The 22,529-nt window shown below is 55.7% G+C and overlaps 1 protein-coding gene across 1 annotated transcript in view; it reads left to right on the plus strand.

The window, feature by feature from the left end:
• The first annotated feature begins 376 nt into the window (after positions 1 to 376).
• The window catches only part of CACNG4 (calcium voltage-gated channel auxiliary subunit gamma 4), a 57,531-nt gene continuing 35,378 nt past the window's right edge, over positions 377 to 22,529 (plus strand). Inside the window, exon 1 of the mRNA XM_040641212.1 lies at positions 377 to 596. Coding sequence (XP_040497146.1) covers positions 377 to 596 — 220 coding nt within the window. The remainder of the gene's footprint in view (positions 597 to 22,529) is intronic.

Genomic DNA, 22,529 nt, shown 5'->3' on the forward strand with positions numbered 1-22,529 from the left:
GGCCGAGGCGCGAGGGGCGGCGCCGAGAGGAGCGGGGCGCGGGCCCGGAGCGCGGCGGCGGCGGGCGGAGGCGCGGAGGGCGCGGGGCGGAGGCGCGGGCCGAGCCGGGAGGGCGGGCCGAGAGGGAGGAGCCCCCGGCCTCCGGCCAGCCGCCCTGGCGGCCCGCGCAGCCCTCACTCGCCGCCGCGCCTCGGAGTTTGAGCCCGGCGGGGCCCGAGCGCAGGCACGCCCGGGGCGCCGGGTCGGAGCGCGCGCAGTGCTGCGCGCCCCCGGCCCTCGGCCCCGCGGCAGCGCCCCCGGAGCGGCGCGCGGAGGGAGGAGGGCGGGCGGGCGCGGCGGGCCGGGCCGGCGGGCGGCGGACTATGAGGCGCCCACCATGGTGCGATGCGACCGCGGGCTGCAGATGCTGCTGACCACGGCTGGAGCTTTCGCCGCCTTCTCGCTCATGGCCATCGCCATCGGCACCGACTACTGGCTCTACTCCAGCGCGCACATCTGCAACGGCACCAACCTGACCATGGACGACGGGCCCGCGCCCCGCCGCGCCCGCGGCGACCTCACCCACTCCGGGCTGTGGCGGGTGTGCTGCATCGAAGGTACGGCCGGCTCCGGCACCCACCCACCCCCCGACACACACACGCACACGCACACCCTGCCCGGGGTGCCGGCCGGGAAGGGGGTGGGCGCGGCACTGGCTCCGCGCGACACACAAAGGAGCCGGAGCGAGCGGGCGGGTCCCCTCGCGGCCAGCTGTGAACCAGCTCGGGGTCCCTCAAACCGATCCCACAAACTCCACGCACACGCACACCCCCTCGCACACAGACACAATGAAACACACCGAAACTCACACGGGCGCTCGTGCAGCCCGAGACCGGAGCGATCCCGAGGGGCCGCGCCGGAGCCCCCGGGGGAGGTGGAGGATGGCGTGGGGGCGGGAGGCGGCTGGGGTTGGGGGGAGCGGACCGGAGAGGAGGGGAGGGAGGAGGGGGAGGGGTTGCTTGGCAACCGGTGTCTGTGCGATTGCTATGGGAACTGGCCATCCTGGGGCGGGGCCGGCCGGGGGCGGGGAGCGCCTGGGCCGCTCCTCGCTAGCTCCAGGCCCGGGCCGAGGGGTGGGGGTGGGGGCTGGGCTCCGAGCGGCTCCGGGCGAGCGGGGTCACCGGAGCCTGACACCGCCCAGACCCTGCTCCGCCGCCTACTCTTCCACGGGGCCCCGGCCCTCCGCTCCCTGCTCGGTGGGGAGGGAGGGGTGCGTCACCGAGGCTCCCCCGACCCCAACTAGCAAGCCCTTCGTCGTGGTCCCTCGGCAGGGAGGCCGCGGGAGACCTCGGCAGGACACCTGAGTGCGCAGGGGCGATCCGCGGACCGACTACTGCCTGGGAGGGGCGTGGTCGCCCCGTCGGGGCAAAAGGGGCGGGGCACTGCGCCCCCCAGATGCGCGAGGAGGCCGTTTAGTAGGTGTCGTAAGGTTGGAATGCCTCTGGGGGCCGGGATTGGGTGTCCCGGGACCGTGGGGACCGCTCCCTCCGCGGGAGGGGCCCGGACGCCTCCAATGGCAAAATGCGCCCGACTTCAGCGCCTCCCGCCCGCCCTGATGCGGGAACTAGAACTAACAGGTGGCTGTGGAGGGGCGGTCTGGTTCCAGCCAGGTTGTGGACGGGGCCTGCCGCTTGGTCTTGGCTTTCAGATTGGAGGAGGGATGGGGGGAAGTTGGCGGAGCGTTCCTTTCCGAGATCCTTGGACAGAGTTTCCTCTTTCTTTTTCTGTAACCTTTTCCCGTGTGTTAACTCCGCCCCTCCGTTATTCGGGGAGTTCTCCCACACACCCAGCCTTCCTTACTGCAGTTACAACCCCTGCAAATAGTTCAGCGGGGTTGGAGCTTGGTGGAGGTTGGTAGGGAGCTCTTAAAGAGATGGCCCTTTTTCTGGCCGCATTTGGAGTCATCTAAAAAGAGGCTTTTTGTAAAGCTGGGTCGGGCTCGGCGAGGTTGCACTTGCTCCCTTCCCCTCCTCCTAGACCTGCTCTCGCGGGAATCCTGCCCACCTCTGCCCCGCACACCCTCTCCCAAACGAGGCTGCCTTGTCCTTTGCCATTTGGAGTTTAATGCCAGAGCTAAGCGGAGTCTTGGAGGAGCGGGCATGTGCAGTCAATAGTTTGGAAAACACAGCCACACAAAGGATCAGTGGGCCCACGATCACACCCTCCTCTTTTCTTTTGAAAAACATTTTTGGTGTGCAATTGCTCAGATCACGAACACCTACTCTTCTCATCTGGAGAAAGTACCCACGTCACTACCTGCCACAGCACCTGAATTAGACTCAGAACAGGGGCTGCCGAGCCCCCATGTTCTGCCTCACAGGCTCTGCGTGGCACAGTAAGTCATGCCACTGTTGCCACGCAAAGGCACACGTGGACCCCAGGCCTCCCAGTTGCCCAGTGGAAATCAGAACTGAGTCCTCCACAGCGGCGAGCCTGGCCCCTGCGGAGCGGCCCGAATTCCTCCTTTATTAATTCCTCATCCTAATTAGGATTGATGCTGCACTTAGCATCTTGCCAGCTGCCTCGAGCCGTTTGCGCTCGGTGTTCATCAAGAGAGCCCCAAGCCGATCTGGGCAGCTGGCTCCGCCGGCAGAGGGAGGGTGGGGAATTGCCATCTGGGGGACTTCACCGCAAGAACTGAGCTGCCTCTGTCATCCCCCCCCCCGCCCGACCCGAACTCAGGGGTTCTGAGGGCCAAACCAGGCCACATCCGAAAGCTGGAACATCCTCGGACCAACCCAGGGCTGGGAGAGCTGGTTCAGGATTCCTTGTTGTGGCTCGCATCGTCCATCCCTGGACCTGGGTGGAAACAGCCAGCGTACCTTGGAGAAGCACAATCGCCTGACATCTGTGATGCTTCCACCTGCCAGCGAGGGTCCAGGCCGGGACCCAGACAGCACAGCCATCCCAAGCCCCTCCCTGGGGGGCCTGGTCACCCCAGGGTTGGCTTTGTGTGTAAAATGCATTTCCACCTGTTCTCTAGCAAAGTACCCCAAAGCTTTACATGAGGAAAAAAGAAAAGATCAAGCCTCCGGGCTGAACCTGGAGAAATACCGTAGCCCATTAACAAAGCACTGCTTGTGATGGTGGGACTCCGAAGGGTTTGCTGGCAACTCACAGTGATTCCAGTTCTGGTTGTCTCCTGTCAATGATGCTGCCAGGCTGGGAGAGCCCAGCCGTCTGTGTACTGAAGGCATCCCTGCGGTCAGACAGGCCCACCCCCAGCCTGGGCAGGGCTGCCATCACCCCAGCCTCTTTCTGCCCCCCAGAGCCCCTCTATCAGACAAGCACTCAGAGCCTGTGCATGTTAGCACATGGCATGTTCACGACAGCCCCGAGAGGATGCTGTCTGCACCCCCCATCTGCAGCCAATGGTACAGAGGCTCAGAGAGGGTAAGGCACTTGCCCAGAGGCACCCAGGTAGGAGGCTGCTGGGCCAGATTTGAGCCTTTGTCTCACTACAAAGCTCTTCCCACCATGTCATCCTGCCCTTTCCCAAACAGCTTCTGGGTTGCCATTAAAAATAGAACCAAGTACTTGACTACCCAGTGGAGCCTAGCTCTGAGGTTCGGCTGACAGCAGCATGAAGGCATTCAGAAGTGAGAATGTACAAGCGATGCCCAAATTGCATAACATACTCTCTCTCCCCTCCCCTCCCCTCCCCTCTCCTCCCCTCTCCCCTCTCTTCTTCTCTTCTCTTCTCATTTCTGCCTCTGTCTCTCTTCTTCTACCACATTCTGGACTAGCCCTTCCCCATCACTACTAGCCTCCTGCTCCCTCCCTTCCCAAGACCCCACCTCATTCTTTCTTTGTGTCTTTGGTGACACTCAGTCCAAGGCTGGGGACATAGGAAAGAAGTCATAAATCTTCGTAGGACTTTTCTATCATAGGTATCACCAACCGGCATTTGTTCAATCTCTAATGTGTTTTGCAATTAGGCAGGGTATAGAACGTAAGGGAGCATTATGGAGCATGTCTCTGTACTGGGAACAGAAGACCTCGTGTAAATAGAACGGGAGGAGACTGTGGGCTCAGAGAGCCGCAGCTTATATCAGCGTGCCAAAGCCCCTACGCCCACTCTCAGCTCTGGAGTGTTCGCTGGGGCCCCTGGAGGTCAGGTCGGTGAGGGACCCACCTCCCTCTCCTGGGCAACATCTCTCACCCCAGTATACCCAGTCTTCATTCGCTCCATGGTACGCAGAGAAAAAGAAACTATTAGTACTGCACCCTGGAGCTAAGGGAGAGAGAAGACAGCCACCAGGGACTACCCAGGGGCTCCAGTCCGCCCAGGCCCCGCCCAGTTGCCCCGAGGCCGGGGGCGGGGCTTACTCCTCCAGGACCCGGAACGCTTTTGGGGCAGGTGCTGGGAAGCTCTGCCTTACCATGCTCCCAACAGAGGACCATTCAGAGACGTTTTGATTCAAATAACGGCCTTCCCACACCCACTCCACTCCAGGCACTGGGCTGGGAACTTATCCTGTCTGTGTTTGTTTTCATTCTCTCTTGGAAAAACTCACAGGCCGGCCTGTCCAGTCGAGCCCAGGTGGGTGACAGCAGCCAGAGCAGGGCTCCCCCGGCTAATCACCTCATGGCCAGCTCTCCTTTGCCCTCTGGTGTTGTTAATAACAGCCATCACTTAGTGAAGCCCTCCGTGCAGGACTACATTAGTTCATGTCATTGTCAACAACACTTCAAGGTAAATATTAATTATGTGCCTTGCTAGATGTAGATGGCTAAAGATGGTCACAGCTCTTGAGTGTTACAGAATGTCTTCAGTCTGGACAGATGGACCTGGCTTTCCACCAGCCAGAGGATGTCCTTTATTTGAGCCACACAGATTTGAGAAGGGGCAAGTAAGGGGGTTGTCTTATTCAGTTTGGGCTGCCATAACAAGATATGATAGACCCAGTGGCTTAAGCAGCATTTATTTCTTAGAGTTCTGGAGGCTGGAAGTCAAGATCAAGGGCCAGCCGATTTGGCTCCTGGCTTGCAGGTGGCCCCCTTCTCACTGTGTCCTCACAGGGCAGAGTGCCAGCTCTCTGGTCTCTCCTTATAAGGACACTAATCCCATCATGAGGACCCCCCCCCAACCTCATCTTAACCTAGTCACCGCCCCAAAGCCCCACCTCCAAATACGACCGAGGGGTTAGGATGTCAACATATATGAATGTTGCATGTGACATATGTGACATTCATACATGACATCAGCATTCAGTCTGTTAGAGGGCTGTTCTCCCTTTCTGTCCCTGCTCCCTAACCAGTGCTCACTCTCTAGTCATTCAGGAAGGGGCCCTGACAATCTCCTCTTGTGTCTACCTTTCCTCAGTGCCCTGCTTTGTTCTTCACTGCTTTCTCTCTTCTTGTAAGAAAATACCAGGTCTTTTTAACCGGACCCGGCTGACTTAGTGAGGAGAAGCTGGGGATCTCAGTGGTCTGATTTAAGGACCTCACCACAGAGCCAGCTTTGGAGGACCCCCATGTGAGGGGCTTCAGAAAGGCTCAGTAGGAAAGCAGCAGCTCTTTAAAATAAATCTCCTAGGTCAGTCTCCTCAGATGGGGAGACTCGAGATTCTCGGGCTATCGTCACAGAAGTGCAGTGGAGAAAGAGACCTCGGGTCATCAGATCCAGGGTCTCAGAGGTGAGGGAAGCAAAGAAAGGCAGAGCCCAACTAGAGCTGTGGAAGAGAGCTGGTGGGCCTGAGCGGAGGGGCCTAGCTGATCTGGAACATTCTTCCCATTTCTGACTTTCTGCTATATGAGCCCCAGAGAGCCCCCTGCCCCCGGCCTCCAGGTTGAATCAGGTTCATGTGGCCACGACATGGGCCAGCAGGAGGGTGGGGATCCTCCGGCAGGAAGAACCTCTGAGATTACTTCGTTCAGTGGCTCTCAACCTTCTTTCTGCTAAGACACACATAGAAGGGCTCTAAGTCACCGATCTGCCAGGGCTGCTTCTATGCATTCATTCATTCATCCACTCATTTATTCATCATTCCACACATGGGCTCTGAGCACTTGCTCTGGGTCAGACGCATGAGAATCTTAGTCACAGCAGTGGGCGGGACAGACTCAGTCCTGCTCTCCCGGAGCCAACATTCTCATGGGGTAGCTGCCACTTGCAGGTACTGATGAGGGTTAGGACGGACACAGAGCAGGGGTGTACTGGGAGAGGCTGGGGAGAGTTGCCATCGGTCAAGGGGACAGGAAAGAGCTGTTGGACGTACTGGAGGAGGACCTTCCAGGAAAAGGCAAGCTGAAGCTCTGAGGGCTCCACCACCACATGGGGGTCCCAGAGAGGCTTGGAGGTCGGGATCAAGGCTTTGAGGGGTTTGGGGCAGGGGAGTAAAGTGATCTGATTTATGATTTTAGAAGAGTCTCTGGCTGCACAAGGTGAGTGGAGACTCCAGAAGGCAGGGGAGACCAGGAGACCAGTCTGGTCTTCATTGCGGGGGACCAGACTGGAGGCTTGGGGCTAACTGGTGGCAGCACAGATGGGGAGAAGTGGAGAGAGGGACGGGCAGGAGGAGGTGAGGAGTCAGGGCTGACCGCCTGGATCTGGGGCTGCAGCAGCTGTACCCATGCGGGTTCCAAAGTTTGGCGCGACCACCCAGAAGTCATGCTGAGCAGTACCGAGGAGGGAAACTGAGGAAGACCACACTAAGTCATCACGGCCTCGAGCTTTTGGATTCATCATCAACAGCCTGTCACGACAGGACAGGGTTTCTCAATGTCAGGACACCGACATTTGGGGCTGGGTCCCTCTTGGTGGCAGGGGCTGTCCTGGTGTGTGCTGTTTAGCGGCATCTCCGGCCTCTCCCTACTAGAAGCCAGGAGCATCTCCCTGCTGCTAAGCTGTGACAACCAAAAATACTTGCAGACATTGCCAGATGTCCCCTGGGCTTGGTGGGGTGGGGGTGGAGCGGGGAAGCAGAATCAACCCCCTGTAGAGAACCTCTGCTCTAAGGGAAGCAGCGTGGGGGGGGGCAGGGGCGGACCCGAGTCCTGGCAGCTGTGGGAGCTCCACTCTTTTCTCGAGCCTTCAAGAAAACACATGCAGGGGGAGCAGCTCTACGGATAGGGTGACCTGGCATCTGCTTCAGGTGACTGTTGGCATAAGTGGTCACTTCCATTCCCTTCTTAAGAGTAATGACTCACAGGTGACCCCTCTCACCCCTGCCTGTGACACCCCAGCATGTGTCCACACTGGGGATGAGAACAGCGGATGGGGCCTGAGCCTCACGCTCTGCAAGCAAAGGAGACTCAAGGCCAGAGAGGCAAAGTGACTCATCCAAGGTCACACGGCTCGTTGGTAACAGACCTGGCAGCAGAAGGGGGTGTGGGGGCTGCCTGGTTAGGGCTTCCTGGGCATAGCCTCCCCTCAGGCGGCACCGGGGCTGACGCTGGGCAACAGGCAGCCACCATAGCATGACAGGCGAGCAGCAAGAAACGCAGGAAGATGAAGGGAACTCACTCCCTCTGGGCCTTTCTCTGCCACAGCTCACCAGCTCCATCACAGTTAACCTGCAGCCACACACTCAGAGCGGCAGCCCCCGGCCTCCAGAAAGGACACGTGTGCACGGGCCAGGTCCCTGGGATGGGCTTCAGTAAGAGAGCACACTGGTTCTAACCTCAGAGCCACACCCAAGCCCCCCTCCCCCCGATTCTTGCTCTTCACCCCCATGGCGCTCTGGGAGATGCTGATGAGACCATCTCTTCTGAACTGCGAGTCAGGACGTGGTACCAGATGAGGGGCATTCCTTTCCTAACATAACAATTTCTTTATATGAAAACCTTTTCAAAGCTGTGAAAATAACATCACATGATTTTACTCTATTTAGTTCCTCTTCCTCCAACCAAAAAAGAGAGAAAGGAAGAAAGGGATGAGATTAAAGAAAAAGAAAGAAAAAAGAAAAAAAAAGTAGAGGAGGCATTGGGTCAGAAGTAGAAATAAGAGCAGGAAAATAAGATGATGGTCGAGTCCAATTAGCAACGAAACGCATGCTGCAAAGGCTGGCCGTGCTGCGGGAGACGGGCCACTGCTTGTCTCTGAGGTTCCCGGGCCTAGGACAGAGAGGAGAGCATGACTAAATGTGAGGTGGCCGGTACGCACATGGTAAAGAAGATCACTGCTCAAGAGACGCCTGATACTGAGATATGGGAGAAATGTATTCCCTGTCTCCTTCTATCACATTAAAATAGAGTCTGTTGAAAAGACAGCATGGCGTGGAGGCAGGAGGCCAGGTTTTCAGTTCAAATCCCGGCTTTCCCAGGTAGCTGTGCAGCTTGGGGCAGGCTGCTTAACCTCTCTGAGGTGTTGTTCACATATCTGGAAAATAAGATAATGAAGCAACAAATGTGAAAGTGCCCAGAACACACCTACAGAGTAGGGGCTCCCCAAACGGAATGCTTGTTAGGACAACACTGGGGGGACTCAGGACTGCCCCTGGCCTCTGTATTCCAGCAGGTTCCCTGGTGTAGGCCTTGCCCCCTTGTATTTCAAGGGCTCTGTGATTTCCCTGCAGTGTCAGGACAGGGCTGGGGGCCAGGGGACCCTCCGAGGGAAGCTCAAGGGTTTTTGGAAGTTCCACTGCCTTCCCGGAAGTCAGACTCTGCTGGCTCAAAGATGGCGGACTATGACGCCATACTCAGCCATGCCTGGCCCTGGCTCCTCCTGCCCTCCCACTTTTTGGAGCCAGGAAAGAACCTTGGAGCTGCCCTGTGGGTTGCTGGGTCAGAAGGGTCCTCTATTTTTGCTCCCCTAAACATCAGGGTCTATCACCTCACTCCACCTCCCCTCCCTGACTTCTAACCATCCTTCAAGCCAACCTCCCCCACGAAAGCAACCCCAGCTCCATCGTTGGGTCCCCAGCTCCGTCGTTGCGTTCCCGGAGGATTTATGCCCCAGGCGCAGAGCTCATGCACGGGCTTGTAGGGCTTGGGATTTTAACTGAAGCTGCTCTCACCCTTCCCCTGCCTATCCCTCCCCTCCCCAACCTCCGAGGATTGCAGCCCTGAAGCCAGGTCCCTCCTGTCGCGACATCCACCCTTCTGTGCCTCCTACCACACCAAGCCCATGGAGGCAGAGGTACCCCCAAGGGCTATTTAGGTGTCCTTCCTCCTCCCTGGCCATTGTCCTGTCCCTGAGAGTGTGGAAAGGCAACGGAGAATTTCTTGACTTAAGCCCAGCTCCAGAGCTTGGGAGAAAAGCCATGAGCTAAAGCTGGTCTGCCTCCTGGCTCACCTGGCCTCACTCTCTCCGTCACCCCTGGGCCCTGGGGAGAGAGACAGGATGGGATGCCCACCCTGGATCACTCTCCCAGCCCCCACTAGCCCACACGGAAGCATCGGACACCCAGCACTGAAGTCACACGGACCTGGGTTTGAGTCCAAACTGTGCCACTCGTCAAAGTACTCAACCTCTCTAAACGCCAGTCCCTTCCTGGTGAGATGGGGCGTCGGCAGATCAGCCGCTGGGATCACTGTGAAGGGTTTGTGAGAAAACCTCATGATTATATGCAAAGGGTTGTGTGCAAAATAACCTTCGAGCTGCCTGGCATCTTGCAGATATTCAAGGAGGCATTGCCTTCTCCCTGGTTCCATGTTTCCAGAACCTTGGAAATTTTCGCAGAAGAATAAAGTTGCTCCACCTTTGCAGCCAGTGTGAGCGGGGCCCCAGGTCAGCTCACTGGCCCCCAGGGTCTGGGAAAGGAAGCCACGGAGCCTCTCCGGGGGTGTTCGGGCCAGTGCAGAACATGGTGCTGTGTCATAACCTCTCGGAGGCAGAACTGCTCAGGGTGGCTTCTGTGAACCATAATATCAGAACCCGAGGGCTCTCAATTAGGAGCTGAAATCGGGTCTAGCACCAACGCAGCGCCCAGGGCAGTGACAGCAGCCACCCAGGCAGACGGTCCCCCCACCCCATTTCCTGGCAGGCACTGAGCTACCGCTCTGAGCTCTGGTGTGGCAGGATCTGGGCTGTGATAGAGGAGGACGGACTGCTGGGGTGTAGAAACATCGGAACGGGGTCAGGAGATCTGTGGCCTGATCCCAACCCTGCCACTGACCATCTGAACCATCTTCTGCTTACCCCTCAACCTCCCAGAGCCTCGGTTTGCTTGTTTGGCAAATTGGCAAATGATACCTGTCCTTCCCTCCATCCTTCCCTCCATCCCCCATCCTTCTTCCATCCTTCATCTCTTTATCTCTCCCTCCTCACTCCATCTCTCCTCCCTCCATCCCTCTTCTCTCCCTCCCTCCACCCTCCTCTCTCCCTCTCCCTCCATCCTCCTCTCTCCCTCCTCGCTCCTTCCCTCTTTCATTCCTCCTTTCGCCCTCTCCCTTTCCCTCTCTCCCTCTATTTCTCCTTCCTTCCTCCTCTTCCCTCCCTTCTTTCTCCTCCTTCCCTCTTCCCTGCATCCTCCCTCTGTCCACCCCCCCCCCCAGGGTTATGGGAATATGCCGTGAGAAGGTACTTAGAAGGTGCTGGTGAGGCACAGTGGCCGCTCCCACAGAGGCACTGCAGAGGAGACAGGACTTCAGGCTGCCCCTTTTGGAAACACCGTTAGCTTGGCCGCTTGTCACCCTAACACCTTGGCAAGGAAGCACATGTGGGCAGTGGCCTCCCATGTGAGCTGTGCTGCTGCTGGCCCGTGTGGTCTCCCCTCAAGAAAATCAAGCGTGACTCTTCTCCCACCCACTCAGTGTTTAGCTCAGCCTCCAGCAAACACTGCGAGCCTGCTTTGTGCCCAGCACAGTGCCGGCCACCACAGAGACCAGATAAAAGCCACTTTCCTGTAGTAGCCCTCCCTAGCCCTGCCAGCTTCACCCCCAGAACACACCTGCTGCTTCCCTGACACTTCTCCCCACCTGGCTCCCGGTGTCTGTCATCTCTCGCCCCGATGCCCCCAGCAGGGTCCTGACCGGTGTCCCTGCTCTCTCTCCTGCCCCCACTCCATGCCAGCCCCTCGCTCACAGCCAGAAAGATCTTATAAAAATATAATCAGATAACATCATTTCCCAGCTTGATACCTTCCAATGGGACCACAACCCATTTGTGGTAAAGTCAGGCCCATTCCCTGATCTACGAAATCCACACACCTCTCTGACATCTCCCACCAGGAGCTTCACTTTCCAGAAAAAGAGTCAGGGAAGGTAGTCTCTGAACCAAGTCCATGTGATGGTTAATAGGATGGGGGCTGGTCAAAGAGACGTGCATTTGAATCTTTCTCTACCCTGCATTCCCTGCGACCTTGGGCACATTCCCCCAGCTGCTCTGAGGCTCAGTTTTCTCATCTATAAAATGGGATACAATGATAGACACCCCAGGCAGTGGAGCCATTCCCCAAGACACAGAACCAAAGAGGAGTGGTCTAGGGGGACTGGACACAGGAGAGCTGGACCTCGGATGGGCTGAGTGCACAGCGTGGGGGACCACCTCTCTCTGCAGGGATGAGGCAGGGCGGGCCCGGAGACACAGGTGTGGGCGTCATCTGCGGGATGGATGAACACAGTTCCCCCTCGTGATGACATATCAGGCCGTGAATGAGGAAACCCCGGTGCCTTCGGTTCCCCCACGGGTCCAATGGCACTGTGGCATTTGTATTTTCTGAACCAAAACTAGTAAGAAGCAGACAACAGGTTTTCTGTTGTCGAAGGTGTAAGAGGCAATACAGGAGGTGTTCTTGGGATCCTAGTTTGTTGGAGGAGGTGGCGGGGCAGGCGAGAGAGCCAGACAATTTAAAATCAAGACCGTCCTAGAGAAATCCAGACCCCAGTAGCAGGTCATGTGCAAAGGCTGCAAAGTGACTATTGTCACCAGGGCTGGGTTCAGGGGCCGGGGACTTGTGCAGTTGGGACCCCGTCTGTGTGTTCAGTGCTCTGCTGTCACCATCTTTAAATTCTTAACCATTTTTGAACAAGAGGCTCTGCATGTCCATTTTGCACTGGACCCCATAAATGACATAGCCTGTCTGAGTGTCCTTCTGCCCCGAGAAAAACGGGTCCTGGAAGCTGGTGCTGGAGGGCCCTGAGGTTGCACAGAAATTAGCGGCTGGGGTGGCGAGCAGAGGTGGGAGTTGGAAGCAGACCTCACCTCTCTCTTTTGTCCAAGGGCCGCCACCAGCTCTATACAAGGCCAGGGGCTGCTCTGTCACTGTGAAGCATTTAGGGGGTGCCTGCTGAGTGCCTGGCTTTGTGCTGGGCTCAGTGGGCACAGAAAGCTCTCGGGGAGCTTACCCTCCAGTTCCAGGGAACGTATAGGAGACAAGACGGCCACATACGACAGTGCAGGGCCTGGAGCGCTCCAGAGCGCACCTGGCTGTCGGGGCCCCCTCCCGGGGGGGCGCTAACAAGACCTGTCATAGGGTCATCAGGAGAATCAAGAGGAAAACACACACAGTGTTCCACACTAAATGCTTCGCAGTAGACCCGAAACACATGGCGTCTGTATGAGCGGCCTCTTGGAGAGGAAGTAGGACGGGATGAGGGAGGTGGGGGGACCAGGGCTCACATCCGCTGGTGAGTGGGGTCTGAGCCCAGGCTCCGCCCCCTGCTAACTGTGGGGCCTCCGGCCAATCATGTCACGGTGTCTGTGTGCCTCACTTGCTTTCTCTGCAAAATGGGGTGTTACCAACCCTACAGTGCAGATTTGCTCGCAGGAGCCGAGATGAGATACGTCCTGCTTAGCTCGAGCCAGAAATAAAGGGGCCAGTGCCTGCTAGTGACTGTCCTTCACTAACCCAGAGAATGCCCTGCACGTGGGGCAGCGGGAGGGGTCCCACCTGTGAGGATGGGTCTCAGAGGAAGGGAGTCTTTGGCGAGCCCCCAGCCCAAACCACAAGCAAGGGAAAGCACCCGGATCCCTGAAGACTCCGCGGGGACATTTCAGGACACCCAGGCTCCCTTCCAGGGGCCGGACGGTCCGGCCAAGGCCGTGTCACCAGCTCATCTCTGCCATGCAGTGGGGGGAGGATGCCCCGCACTTGCTTCCGGCCCTCGCTCTGAAAAGCCCCGATAACAAGCGCACATTGACGCCGGGTTCCCCTGGGCGAGCGTGCTCTTCCCGGCTCGCATCTGAGCCCTCGCCCGAGACATTTTCTCGCTTCAGCAATTTGGCATGTCATACAAAGGGGCTCTGATTTTTCCCGATGTCCAACTCCTCTTGCATGAAAAATAGCTTTTGTTGTCTTTCTGCCCACGGATTCCTGCGTGTGAGTCAAGGCCAGATGCCTGGTGGGTGAAGGGTCCCGTTTGCTTAGCTGTGTGCAGGGTCTCCCTTCTTCCACCTTGGTGGCCCTTGGTGACCCATGGCCCCTGAGGTTCAGTCTCTGCAGGATTTGCCCGCTGGCCCCTGGCCTGTCCCCTGCCTTTGCACTGATCAGTTCCTCTCCCCACTGGGTGGCTGTGTCCCAAGGGTCCTTGTTGGGGTTGTAGCCAACTTCCACTGTCCTACCATCACCACACCCACCTGGCCGACCCTTAGGTCTCTTTCCATGAACGTCCTGTGAAACAAACGTGTTTTGTTCTTCCTACCCCCCCACCTCCCTCCCTTATTCCCTTTCCCCCCACTCCCCTCCCTCTCTTGCTTTCTGCCTTATATTCCTATTTCTTCCCCTTTCCCTTTGCAGTGTGCCATATTCAAATCACACAGGCCCTCTCCTGCTTCCTGTTCAAGGCAGACTTTTGAAACTTCTTGAAGCACTTACTAGATAAAGATGTATTATCTTAAGTCTGTGATTATTAGAAGGTTTATTAAACATGGGGAGAATTCTATTAAGTAGCAAATTGAGTGAGTCAAAAACCCATGGATGTGGAACCTCTAAAGGTCATCTGGTACAAAATAGTTGTGAATATGGCTATGATTATTCTATGAGGCCAGAAAAAAAGAAAAAAATATTGAAACGAAATTCACCAAAATGTTAAAATGGTGGTTGTGGGAACTATGCGTGATTTCTTTTCTCTCCTTCTGTCTTTTTCAGATTTTCTGTTATGTTGGGGGGTGGAAGATAGAAACCTGATATTTAAATTTAAAAGCACCAGGGCAGCGCCTGGGTGGCTCAGTCGGTGAAGCGTCTGCCTTTGGTTCAGGTCATGATCTCAGGGTCCTGGGATCGAGCCCCGCATTAGGCTCTCCGCTCAGCGGGCAGTAGGCTTCTCCCTCTGCCTCTCCCTTTGTGATCTCTCTCTCTCTCTCAAGTAAATAAAGAAGATCTTTAAAAAAATAAAATAAAATAAATAAAAGCACCAGGACCCGTCTCCAGTCCCCAGACAGATGAATGGGTGTATAGGTTCATTCAGTGTTGATGGTGTTTGTTCTCTTTATTCTTAAATGCCTCCAGGAGCGAACTCCCCAGCATCACGCCCGGGCACCTTTTGTCAATGTTTTATTACAGGCCAGCCCTGACTTATAACCAAATTGATTCCTGGATGAAAGCCTCTGTGAGCTGTCCACAGGTGAATTTTTGTTTCTCGTAAGCACGATTTCCACACTGGGTTTGCATTCCCAGAAATCCATCACATACCATCAAAGTACCCAAACTGACCACAAAAGTAAATGAAAAGAAAAGAAAACCCAGATAGATGCCCCTACACACTTTTCTCCCATATGTAAAACTAAGTACTTCATAGAAAAGCTGCGTCATGAAATGTTCCTTTGGGGGAATTTTTCTGCCTGAGCCAGACTGGCCCATGTTTCTCGAAAGAGGAATCCAGTGAAGTTTGAGCAGAATTTTCTTTCCTTTTTTTCCTTTTCTTTTCCGAAAAATCTCCCTGTGGCAAGTTTACGCATGCTTCGTGGCACCAAAAAAAAAAAAAAAAAATCCTCAAACGCTTTGAAATAATGGGTTCTTTGGTCTCAGATTTTTTCCATGGCCAATTCCGTTCGTGTAAATTCTTTAAATAAAAAGAAAGTCTTTGAGTGGCAAGTACCGGAGAAAAGGCAGTTCTCACTGTGACCTGTACCAGCACCACTTTGCTCTGCGGGGCAGTGAGCCAGGTGACCCTTCAAATGCCAGGTGACGCTGCGCTGTCAACGCCCAGGGGTTCTTGTAGCCAGATGCTCGTTAGAGCTGCTCTCAGCGGGTAGTGGTGGTCTTAGCGAAGACAGCCGTGCAAGCCGCCGTGCAAGCCGCCGTGCAGAGGTCCCAGCCCAGCCGCTGTGGCTGAGATGCCCAGCCTTAGACTGGAGGGTTCTTCCTTGATTCCCATCAAAATCGCTGGGCCTCTGATCGTAATGTTTGTTCCTTCTTGTTCCGTTCTTCCTGAGCCGAAAACAAAGCACTCATCTTCGCCCTTAAAAGCCCTTCATGTTCTCAGAAGTGGTGTTTAGTTCTCCCATCTCTGAAGGATCGGGAAGGAAATTCACCTGTGGTTTTTTGCTTGTTTGTTTTGTTTGTTTTTAAACCTGGTGGTTTTCTCGAGACCATGTCTGGCTTTCAGTCAACAAGCCTTTGTAGGGTGCCTGCTGGTGCAAAGCGCCCTGGGCTGAGGGGGGCGGGAGGCAGGCAGAGACCTGCAGGAGACCCTCCCCACTTCTCAGAGGTGGGTTGTCGAGTTGCCCACAAGCAGGTAGGAGCCCAGGCCAGCCCCACCCTGCTTGATGGTGCCCTTGCTCCCCTCTACCCTCACCTGCTTATTCATCCCACACACCCCTGCCCACTTCTTTGCGTAGGATCCAAATTACGAATATCTTTTTTAAAAATAAGAGTGAATATCTAGTGAGCACTCACTGTGTACCAGGCACTAAATGTATTATTTCCAGAACTTTCCGTATGGTATTTGATCATCATAACAGCTATGATTTCATACTCTTTAAGTAGTTATTTAATGAACTATTTGTTAATCGGGTATATTACAGAGGGAGAGGGAGAGGGAGAGGGAGAGGGAGAGGGAGAGGGAGAGGGAGCTAACACTTGCATGGCGTTTACTATGTGCCAGGAACTGTCGCAAGCACTTTATGTATCGATTTAGTTAATCCTCAGCTGCCCCGTGAGGTGGGTACTATCATCACTTCTACTGTAGAGACGGGGAAACTGAGGGATGGAGAAATTAAGTAACTTGCCCAAGAACCCAGAGCCGACAAGTGGTGACGACAGAATTCAAACTCAGGCAGTCTAGCTCCACATCGCCTCCTCTTCATCGCCGAGCGGCGACAGCGGCAGCTACAACTTCAGAAAATTGCTGATGTGCAGGCGCTTGGCGTCGTTCATCGCCTCCTGACAGCACCGCACGAGTAACACTTCCCTTGCGGGAGGCGGAGATGCTAAGGGAGGTTCGCCCGCCTGGACACAGGCCAACATGTACACCCAGGCGTCTGCCTCCAAAACTCATTTCCAGCTCTTTCGACAGCCCCATGCGAACAACTGTCCCATGCCTGCTGCACGTCGAGAAAGAGAAGCAGCCTTAGTCTCTCCGAGGAGAGGCTGTCAGGTGGCTCTGTGTCCTGCAAATATCCCAAACTGTCCCTAATGACCCTAGGCACCTGGGGGTCAAAATGCAAGCGGCTGTGCTGCCGGTGGGGAGGAGGGTTGGCTGTCATGTATCTTACAGGTGCAGTTCCGCGGTTGGCAGCTGCTGGCTGTGAGCCAGGCTGGCACGGCAGGCTTCTCGGAAGAGGTGGGCACAGCATCGTGACCAGAACAGTGCACGATGCTGGGCTCTGAGTCTGACTCATGCAGCCCGGAGAGGAAAGATTCTGCTGTCAGACCGAAGGCGGCTCTTCAGATCGGGTGCTCTCGGCAGAGAAGGTGAAAAGCATTCTGCTTGAGACAGCTCCTTGAAGGAGGCATAAACCATACACTTCAAACCCCCAGAACCCACGTTTTGCAGGGGATGCCACCTGCCAGCATACTTTCACACCCAGATTCCAGTTGCTGGCATTCACGTGCTCGCTCCCAGCTCACAAAAAGCAGATAGAAGAACAGAGTCTGATCATACTGCTTCCATTCATATCAAGTTCAAATGCAGGCAAGACTACTCCAGGGTGAAGGAAGTCAGCAGCATGGCTCCGCATTGGGGAGAGCTGACTGGAAGGGGGCAAGAGGGACCCCCAGGCACGTGTATGACCACCTTTTATATTCTGGTCTGGACGGTAGTTGCATCCGTATAGACATATGTTCATTGAGCTGCACTCAGGATTGCTCTCTGTGTATTATCCTCAATAAACATGAAAAACAGACAGGGGCACCTGGGTGGCTCAGTCAGTTGAGCGTCCGACTCTTGGCTTAGGCTCAGGTGATCTCAGGGTCGTGGGATGGAGCCCTAAGTCGGGCTCTGTGCTCAGCACTGAGTCTGCTTGAGATTCTCTCTCTCCCTCTCCTCTTGCGCCTCCCCCCACTCCTGCTCGCGCGTGCTCTCTCTCTCTCTAAAATAAATAAATCTTTAAAAAAAAACCTTAAAAACAGACAAATACAGGTCTGGGGTGACAAAGACCCCCAGGTGGCCTGTCACCAGCCCTCACCTGCCACCATCGATCCCCACCTGCTGGCCCGCGTTTTCTTCAGTTCTCGTCAATCCCACAAATACTCATTGGGAACGTGAGCACCTAGCCTGTGCTAAGTTCTGAGGACTCAGTGATTCGGTTCATTCATTCTTGCGTTCAGCAATGATTTTTGCATCCAGCCTTTCGGGAACGCTGCTTGGCCGGCTAGGGAAAAAGACGGTCCTGTATCAGCGGGTGGCGTGATTGGGAGCCGACAAGACCTCCCCCTTGTGCATGCCTCCTGAGCTATAGTCTCTTGTGGAACTCTCTCCACCCCACGGGGACGTGGGTTCTGTCGGCCTCGGACGGTAGACCCGGGAGGCAGAGTTTGACTTGAACTTGCATTGTGCACTATTCTGGTCACGATGCTGTCCCCACCTCCTCTGAGGAGAGTCTGAGCCCACCCCAGGCTGCTCTGGTTATTGGGCCGGGGTCTGTGCAGGCAATGAGCTGAGGGCCTGTCTCGCCCCCCACGGGCCTCGTCCTTATGGAGATGCTCGCCAGAGCGCAGCACGCCTGCTGAGTAGGGACCCGTCCTAAGGGTAGCAGAAGCTTGGCATGTTTTGGGTGAGGAGGGTCTGGCCCGAGGGCCACGAATGACCTTGCTTCTCTGAAGCCATTCTTGCTCTCAGCCAGGCAACTGTGATTCTCAGAGAGCTCTCGTTACCCTGCCTGGGGGAGCCAGCGCCTCCAGCCCTCATCCCGCCCCATGCGCCCCCAACGCCCCACCAGCATTTCTGAGTCCCTATTCAAATCCATCCAAACTTACTGGGAATTTAAAAACCAGACCCCAGACTGAGTCCTGGGCACTCAGGTTATTCATTCATTCAGCAGACGTTCACTGAGTGCCTGGTACTTCAGCAAGCAGTGCTCTAGGTGGTGGGGGGAGTTTCCTTCACGGCAGCGAGGAAAACAGACAAATGATTTTATGGTCTCAGAGGACAATAAGCAAGAAAAATCAGGAGAGTGGCTGGGGAGGGCCCCCTGGGAGGAGGTGTTTGAGTAGGCCTGGAGAAGGTGAGGAGGTGAGCTTTGTGGAGGTCTTGGGGACAGTCGTGTGGGGCAGAGGAGACAGCAAACATCACAGCCCTGTTCGAGGTTGTCTGAGGCCTGAGTGCCTAGAGCAGGGAGCAGGAGATGTTGGTCAGAGAGGGACTATGGCCACCAGTAAGAATTTGGCCTTTTACTGGGAGGGAAAAAGCACTGCAGAGCTTGGAGCAGAGGCCTGACAGGCTCTCACCCGGCTTCTAACAAGATACCTCCGGCTACCATGTTGCATAATGTGGGGACTGCCCTTGGCTTGCTCCTAAGTGGGTGGGGCTCTGCTGGGACCCTTGTCATGGTCTATCAGTTCCGGAGAGGCCTGACCTCTATCAGCCTGAGGAAGTCAGGGAAGGCTGCCCAGAGGTGGTGACATTGGCTGGGTCTTGCAGAATGTGTAGGAGTCTGCAGTCAGGGGGAATTGACCATACAGAGGCACAGGCCTTCATTCATTCACCCATTCATTTGCTCCTCAACAGACATTTTATGGAGCCATCTGGGTGGAAAATAGAGTCCTGCCCTATTCCTAGAGGAAATGAGTGCCCAATAGGGAGAGGAGAGACAGGGAGACAGACAAACGCATTGCAATTCCAGGTGGAAGCGTGATGATAAATGTATCTCCCAGGAGCTGTCGTCACACAGGGCAGGAGAGGGAGGCCCTCTGAGGCATAGTGTGGGCATAGGAGTCTTTCTAGGCAATAGGTCATCTGAGCCCGTTTTGAGCGATGAACTTGAGTTCATTAAGCAAATGAAAAGAAGAGGGTTCTAGGCAGAATAGCAGCCCCGACAAAGGTACAAAGCAGGCGTCCAGGCACTCAGACATTCCGCACTTACTGAGTGCCTACCGCATCCCAGGTCCCGAGTGAGCCACTGGGGATGCACAGAACACAGGTGTCTTCTGGAATGCTGAGGAAATTTGGGACCACTGAAACAAAAGGCCCAGGAGCTGGGGCTGGGGAGGAAGGCAGGGCCGGAAGTTAGAGCCCTTCACGCCATGCTCAGGAGCTGCATTTGGCCCTCCTGGCAAGAGTTACTAGTGACGGTTCCACTGGGGGTGGCATCCAGGTTCTGACTTGTGTCTTGAGAGCTCACTGTGGCTCTCCTACAGAGGATGAAGCAAGGTTGGAGGCACAGAGCCCTGCTAGGAAAATGCTGGAAAACATCTGACCGGGGCAATGGGCCTTAGGTTAGGACAGTGAGATGGAGCAGAGAGAAAAAGTGGATATGAGATCCACCTTGGAGACAGATGCATTGCTTGGATGTGGGGATGCAGAGGGAAACCCATCACGGGGGTGGGGGGTGGCAGGGAGCTGATGGTGCGTCACCAAGCAAGACAGGACACCTGGGAGGAGCAGCAGGTTTTGCAAGTGGGGCTGCCGAGAACAGCTCCAGGCCAGAGCCCAGATGCATGCAGGGAACAGCAGGGACTTCACAGGCTGGGCCAGACTCTAAAAGCTCTGGTGTCTTAGCTCATTTCTTCACTATTTAACTCTCCCCATTTTGCAGACGGGGAGACCAAGGCATAGCGAATGGCAGCGAGTGTCCCAAGTGGCAGGGCATGTACGAGGCAGAGCTGGCCCAGGGATTCGCACAGGGGCAGTCTGGCTCTGGGTCCCACGCTCTTGACCTCCACGCTGAGAGGCACCCCTAGGGAGGTCCCCAACCCCTGGGTGCCGGGGAGAGCCGGGAACACCTCCTGGGTGGTGAGAAGAGCCACACAGGTTGGTACCTGTTTCTCAGCAAGACGTGGGTAGCTCTGCACCCCAAGATCCTATAAGTGTGACCCCAGCTCTGTTCCCTAGAAAGCTTGCCTGTGGCAGCTGCAACCCCCGTCCCCCCATGCCAGCCCTAGTCATGTCTCCATCCCTGCAGCAGAGAGAACACTGCTGCCCGCTTACTGTCTAGAGACCCCTCGCTATCAACACTAGAGCTCAGCCCTGGCAGACCCAGCACAGAGGTGAGTCATGCTACTGTGGTATGGGTGAGCCTCGGAAACATGCAAAGAGAGAGAAGCCAGCCACAAAAGCTAGGGCTGCCGTAAGGAAGTGCCACGCACTGGGAGGCTTGAACACCAGAAATTCATTGTCTCACGGTTCTGGAGGCGGGAGTCCAAGATCAAGGTGGGGGCAGGATTGGTTCCTTCTGCCCATGCGAGGGAGAATCTGTTCTATGCTTCTCCCCCTGCTGCTGCTGGCGGTCTGCGGTGTTCCTTGGCTCGTCCATCTGTCTTCATCTTCTCGTGGCATTCTCCCCGTGCGGTGTGTCTGTGTCCAAATCTTCCCTTCCTATAAAGACATCAGTCATATCAAATCGGCGCCCACCCTAATGGCCTCCTTACCTCTATCTGCAGTGGCTCTTTCCAAACAGGGTCACATTCTGAGGTTCTGGTGGGGGGGTTAGAACTTCAACATATGAATTTGGGGAAGGGGGGCACAGTGCAACTCTTCACAGCCTCACACTGCATTATTCCATTTATATGAAGTGTCCAACATACTCCTGGAAACAGGAAGCAGATTAATGATTGCCAAGGGGCTCAGGGGAGAGAATAGGAGCGACTGCTTACTGGGTACGGGGTTTCCAGTTAGGGTGATAAAAACATTCCAGAACTAGGAGGCAGGTTTAGGAAGACTAGGTAACTTGCCTGAGCCCAGAGAGCTACTAAGGGGTTGAAATGAGATTTGCGCCAAACCTTGTGTTCTTTCTGTTACAACTGGGTTGAAACGGAGGGGTTTCTCTTTGGGCAAGTTGGCTAAGTTCTCTGAGCCTCATCTTCTTTGTCCACCAAATGGAATCGATAGATTCTCCTTCTCTATCCACATGAGAATTCGAAGACATCACGCATGAAAGAATCACTTCTACCTGCTTGATGAATGGCGGTTGTCGTTACTCTATCAGTCTGGGTCCATCCCCGAAAAACAAAAGCCACTCGATGTCGTTCAGACTGAAGAAATTTACTAAAGGAAGTTGATTTCCCAGGTGAGAGAAGAGCTGAGAAGCTGAACAGGGGGATCGTGAGGCACCCAGATGTGAGTGACAAGAGGAAACCCCTTCCACCCCTGCAGTGAAATGAGAACAAGACGTGGTAGTTTTGCCAGAGGCCAGCCCATCCTGCCCATGCTTGGATTGTGGAGGAAGCTGGGACTTTCCAGAAGGAACTGGACCCCCTGAGGGGTTGCAGTAGCACCACCAACACCGTCCAAGGAAGAGAGGGAGAAATACCCTGACTTCTCCCTTCCTTGTACCTTCTCATGTTCCATCAGAGCCTCCTGTTGGCCAAAACTGCCCAGAAGCCACGGGCAAGGGAGCCTGGGAAGTGTAGTTCCCTGGGATACGGGGGTGCCCTCAGCTGCCTGTGTGGGTGGTGCGGCGTGTTTACTGTTGGTCTATGTGTGCTGGTTCACGTATGACACCTGCCTGCTGCAATCAGACGTGCTCCCAGGTCTGCACCGAGGGAGAGAGCAGAGTTGCAGCCCGTGGCTGTGTGCGCCTTGTGGCTACACAGCCCTTTGTGTGCACATGCATGCAACCCCACACGGCACAGCCACAGGGTCTCCAGCCCGAGAAGACACAGCGGACTGTGTGAGTCCCCATGCGCCGGTGCCAGGAAGTCTCCAGAGCTGGAGCTGCCTGCAGCCCATCCCTTCCGTGGCCGCGGTGGTGGATTCACGTCGGATCACCAGCATCGGGGCTCAGAGTGGCCCGGCCGGTCTGGTCAGCTGAGCCACTGGGCAGAGGCATCTTCCTCCTCCACTGCCCTCAGTGAGAGAGAGGATCGAGGAGCTGGTGAGAGAGAAGGCCCCAGAATCTGCAGCATTAGCCTTTCTTTGAAGTGAGGAAGCAGCTTTTGCTGTTTTCCTGAGAAATCCAGCTCCATCATTCGGGATTTTGTGGCATCTGCCTATCGACTCCACATGAAGTCTGGCCTCCTGCTAGGCCGGCCTCCTGCACCTGCCCCCATGCCTCCTGTCATCACCAT

Source organism: Ursus maritimus, unplaced genomic scaffold (assembly GCF_017311325.1).
Source record: "Ursus maritimus isolate PB19 unplaced genomic scaffold, ASM1731132v1 scaffold_24, whole genome shotgun sequence".
Classification (NCBI taxonomy): domain Eukaryota; kingdom Metazoa; phylum Chordata; class Mammalia; order Carnivora; family Ursidae; genus Ursus; species Ursus maritimus.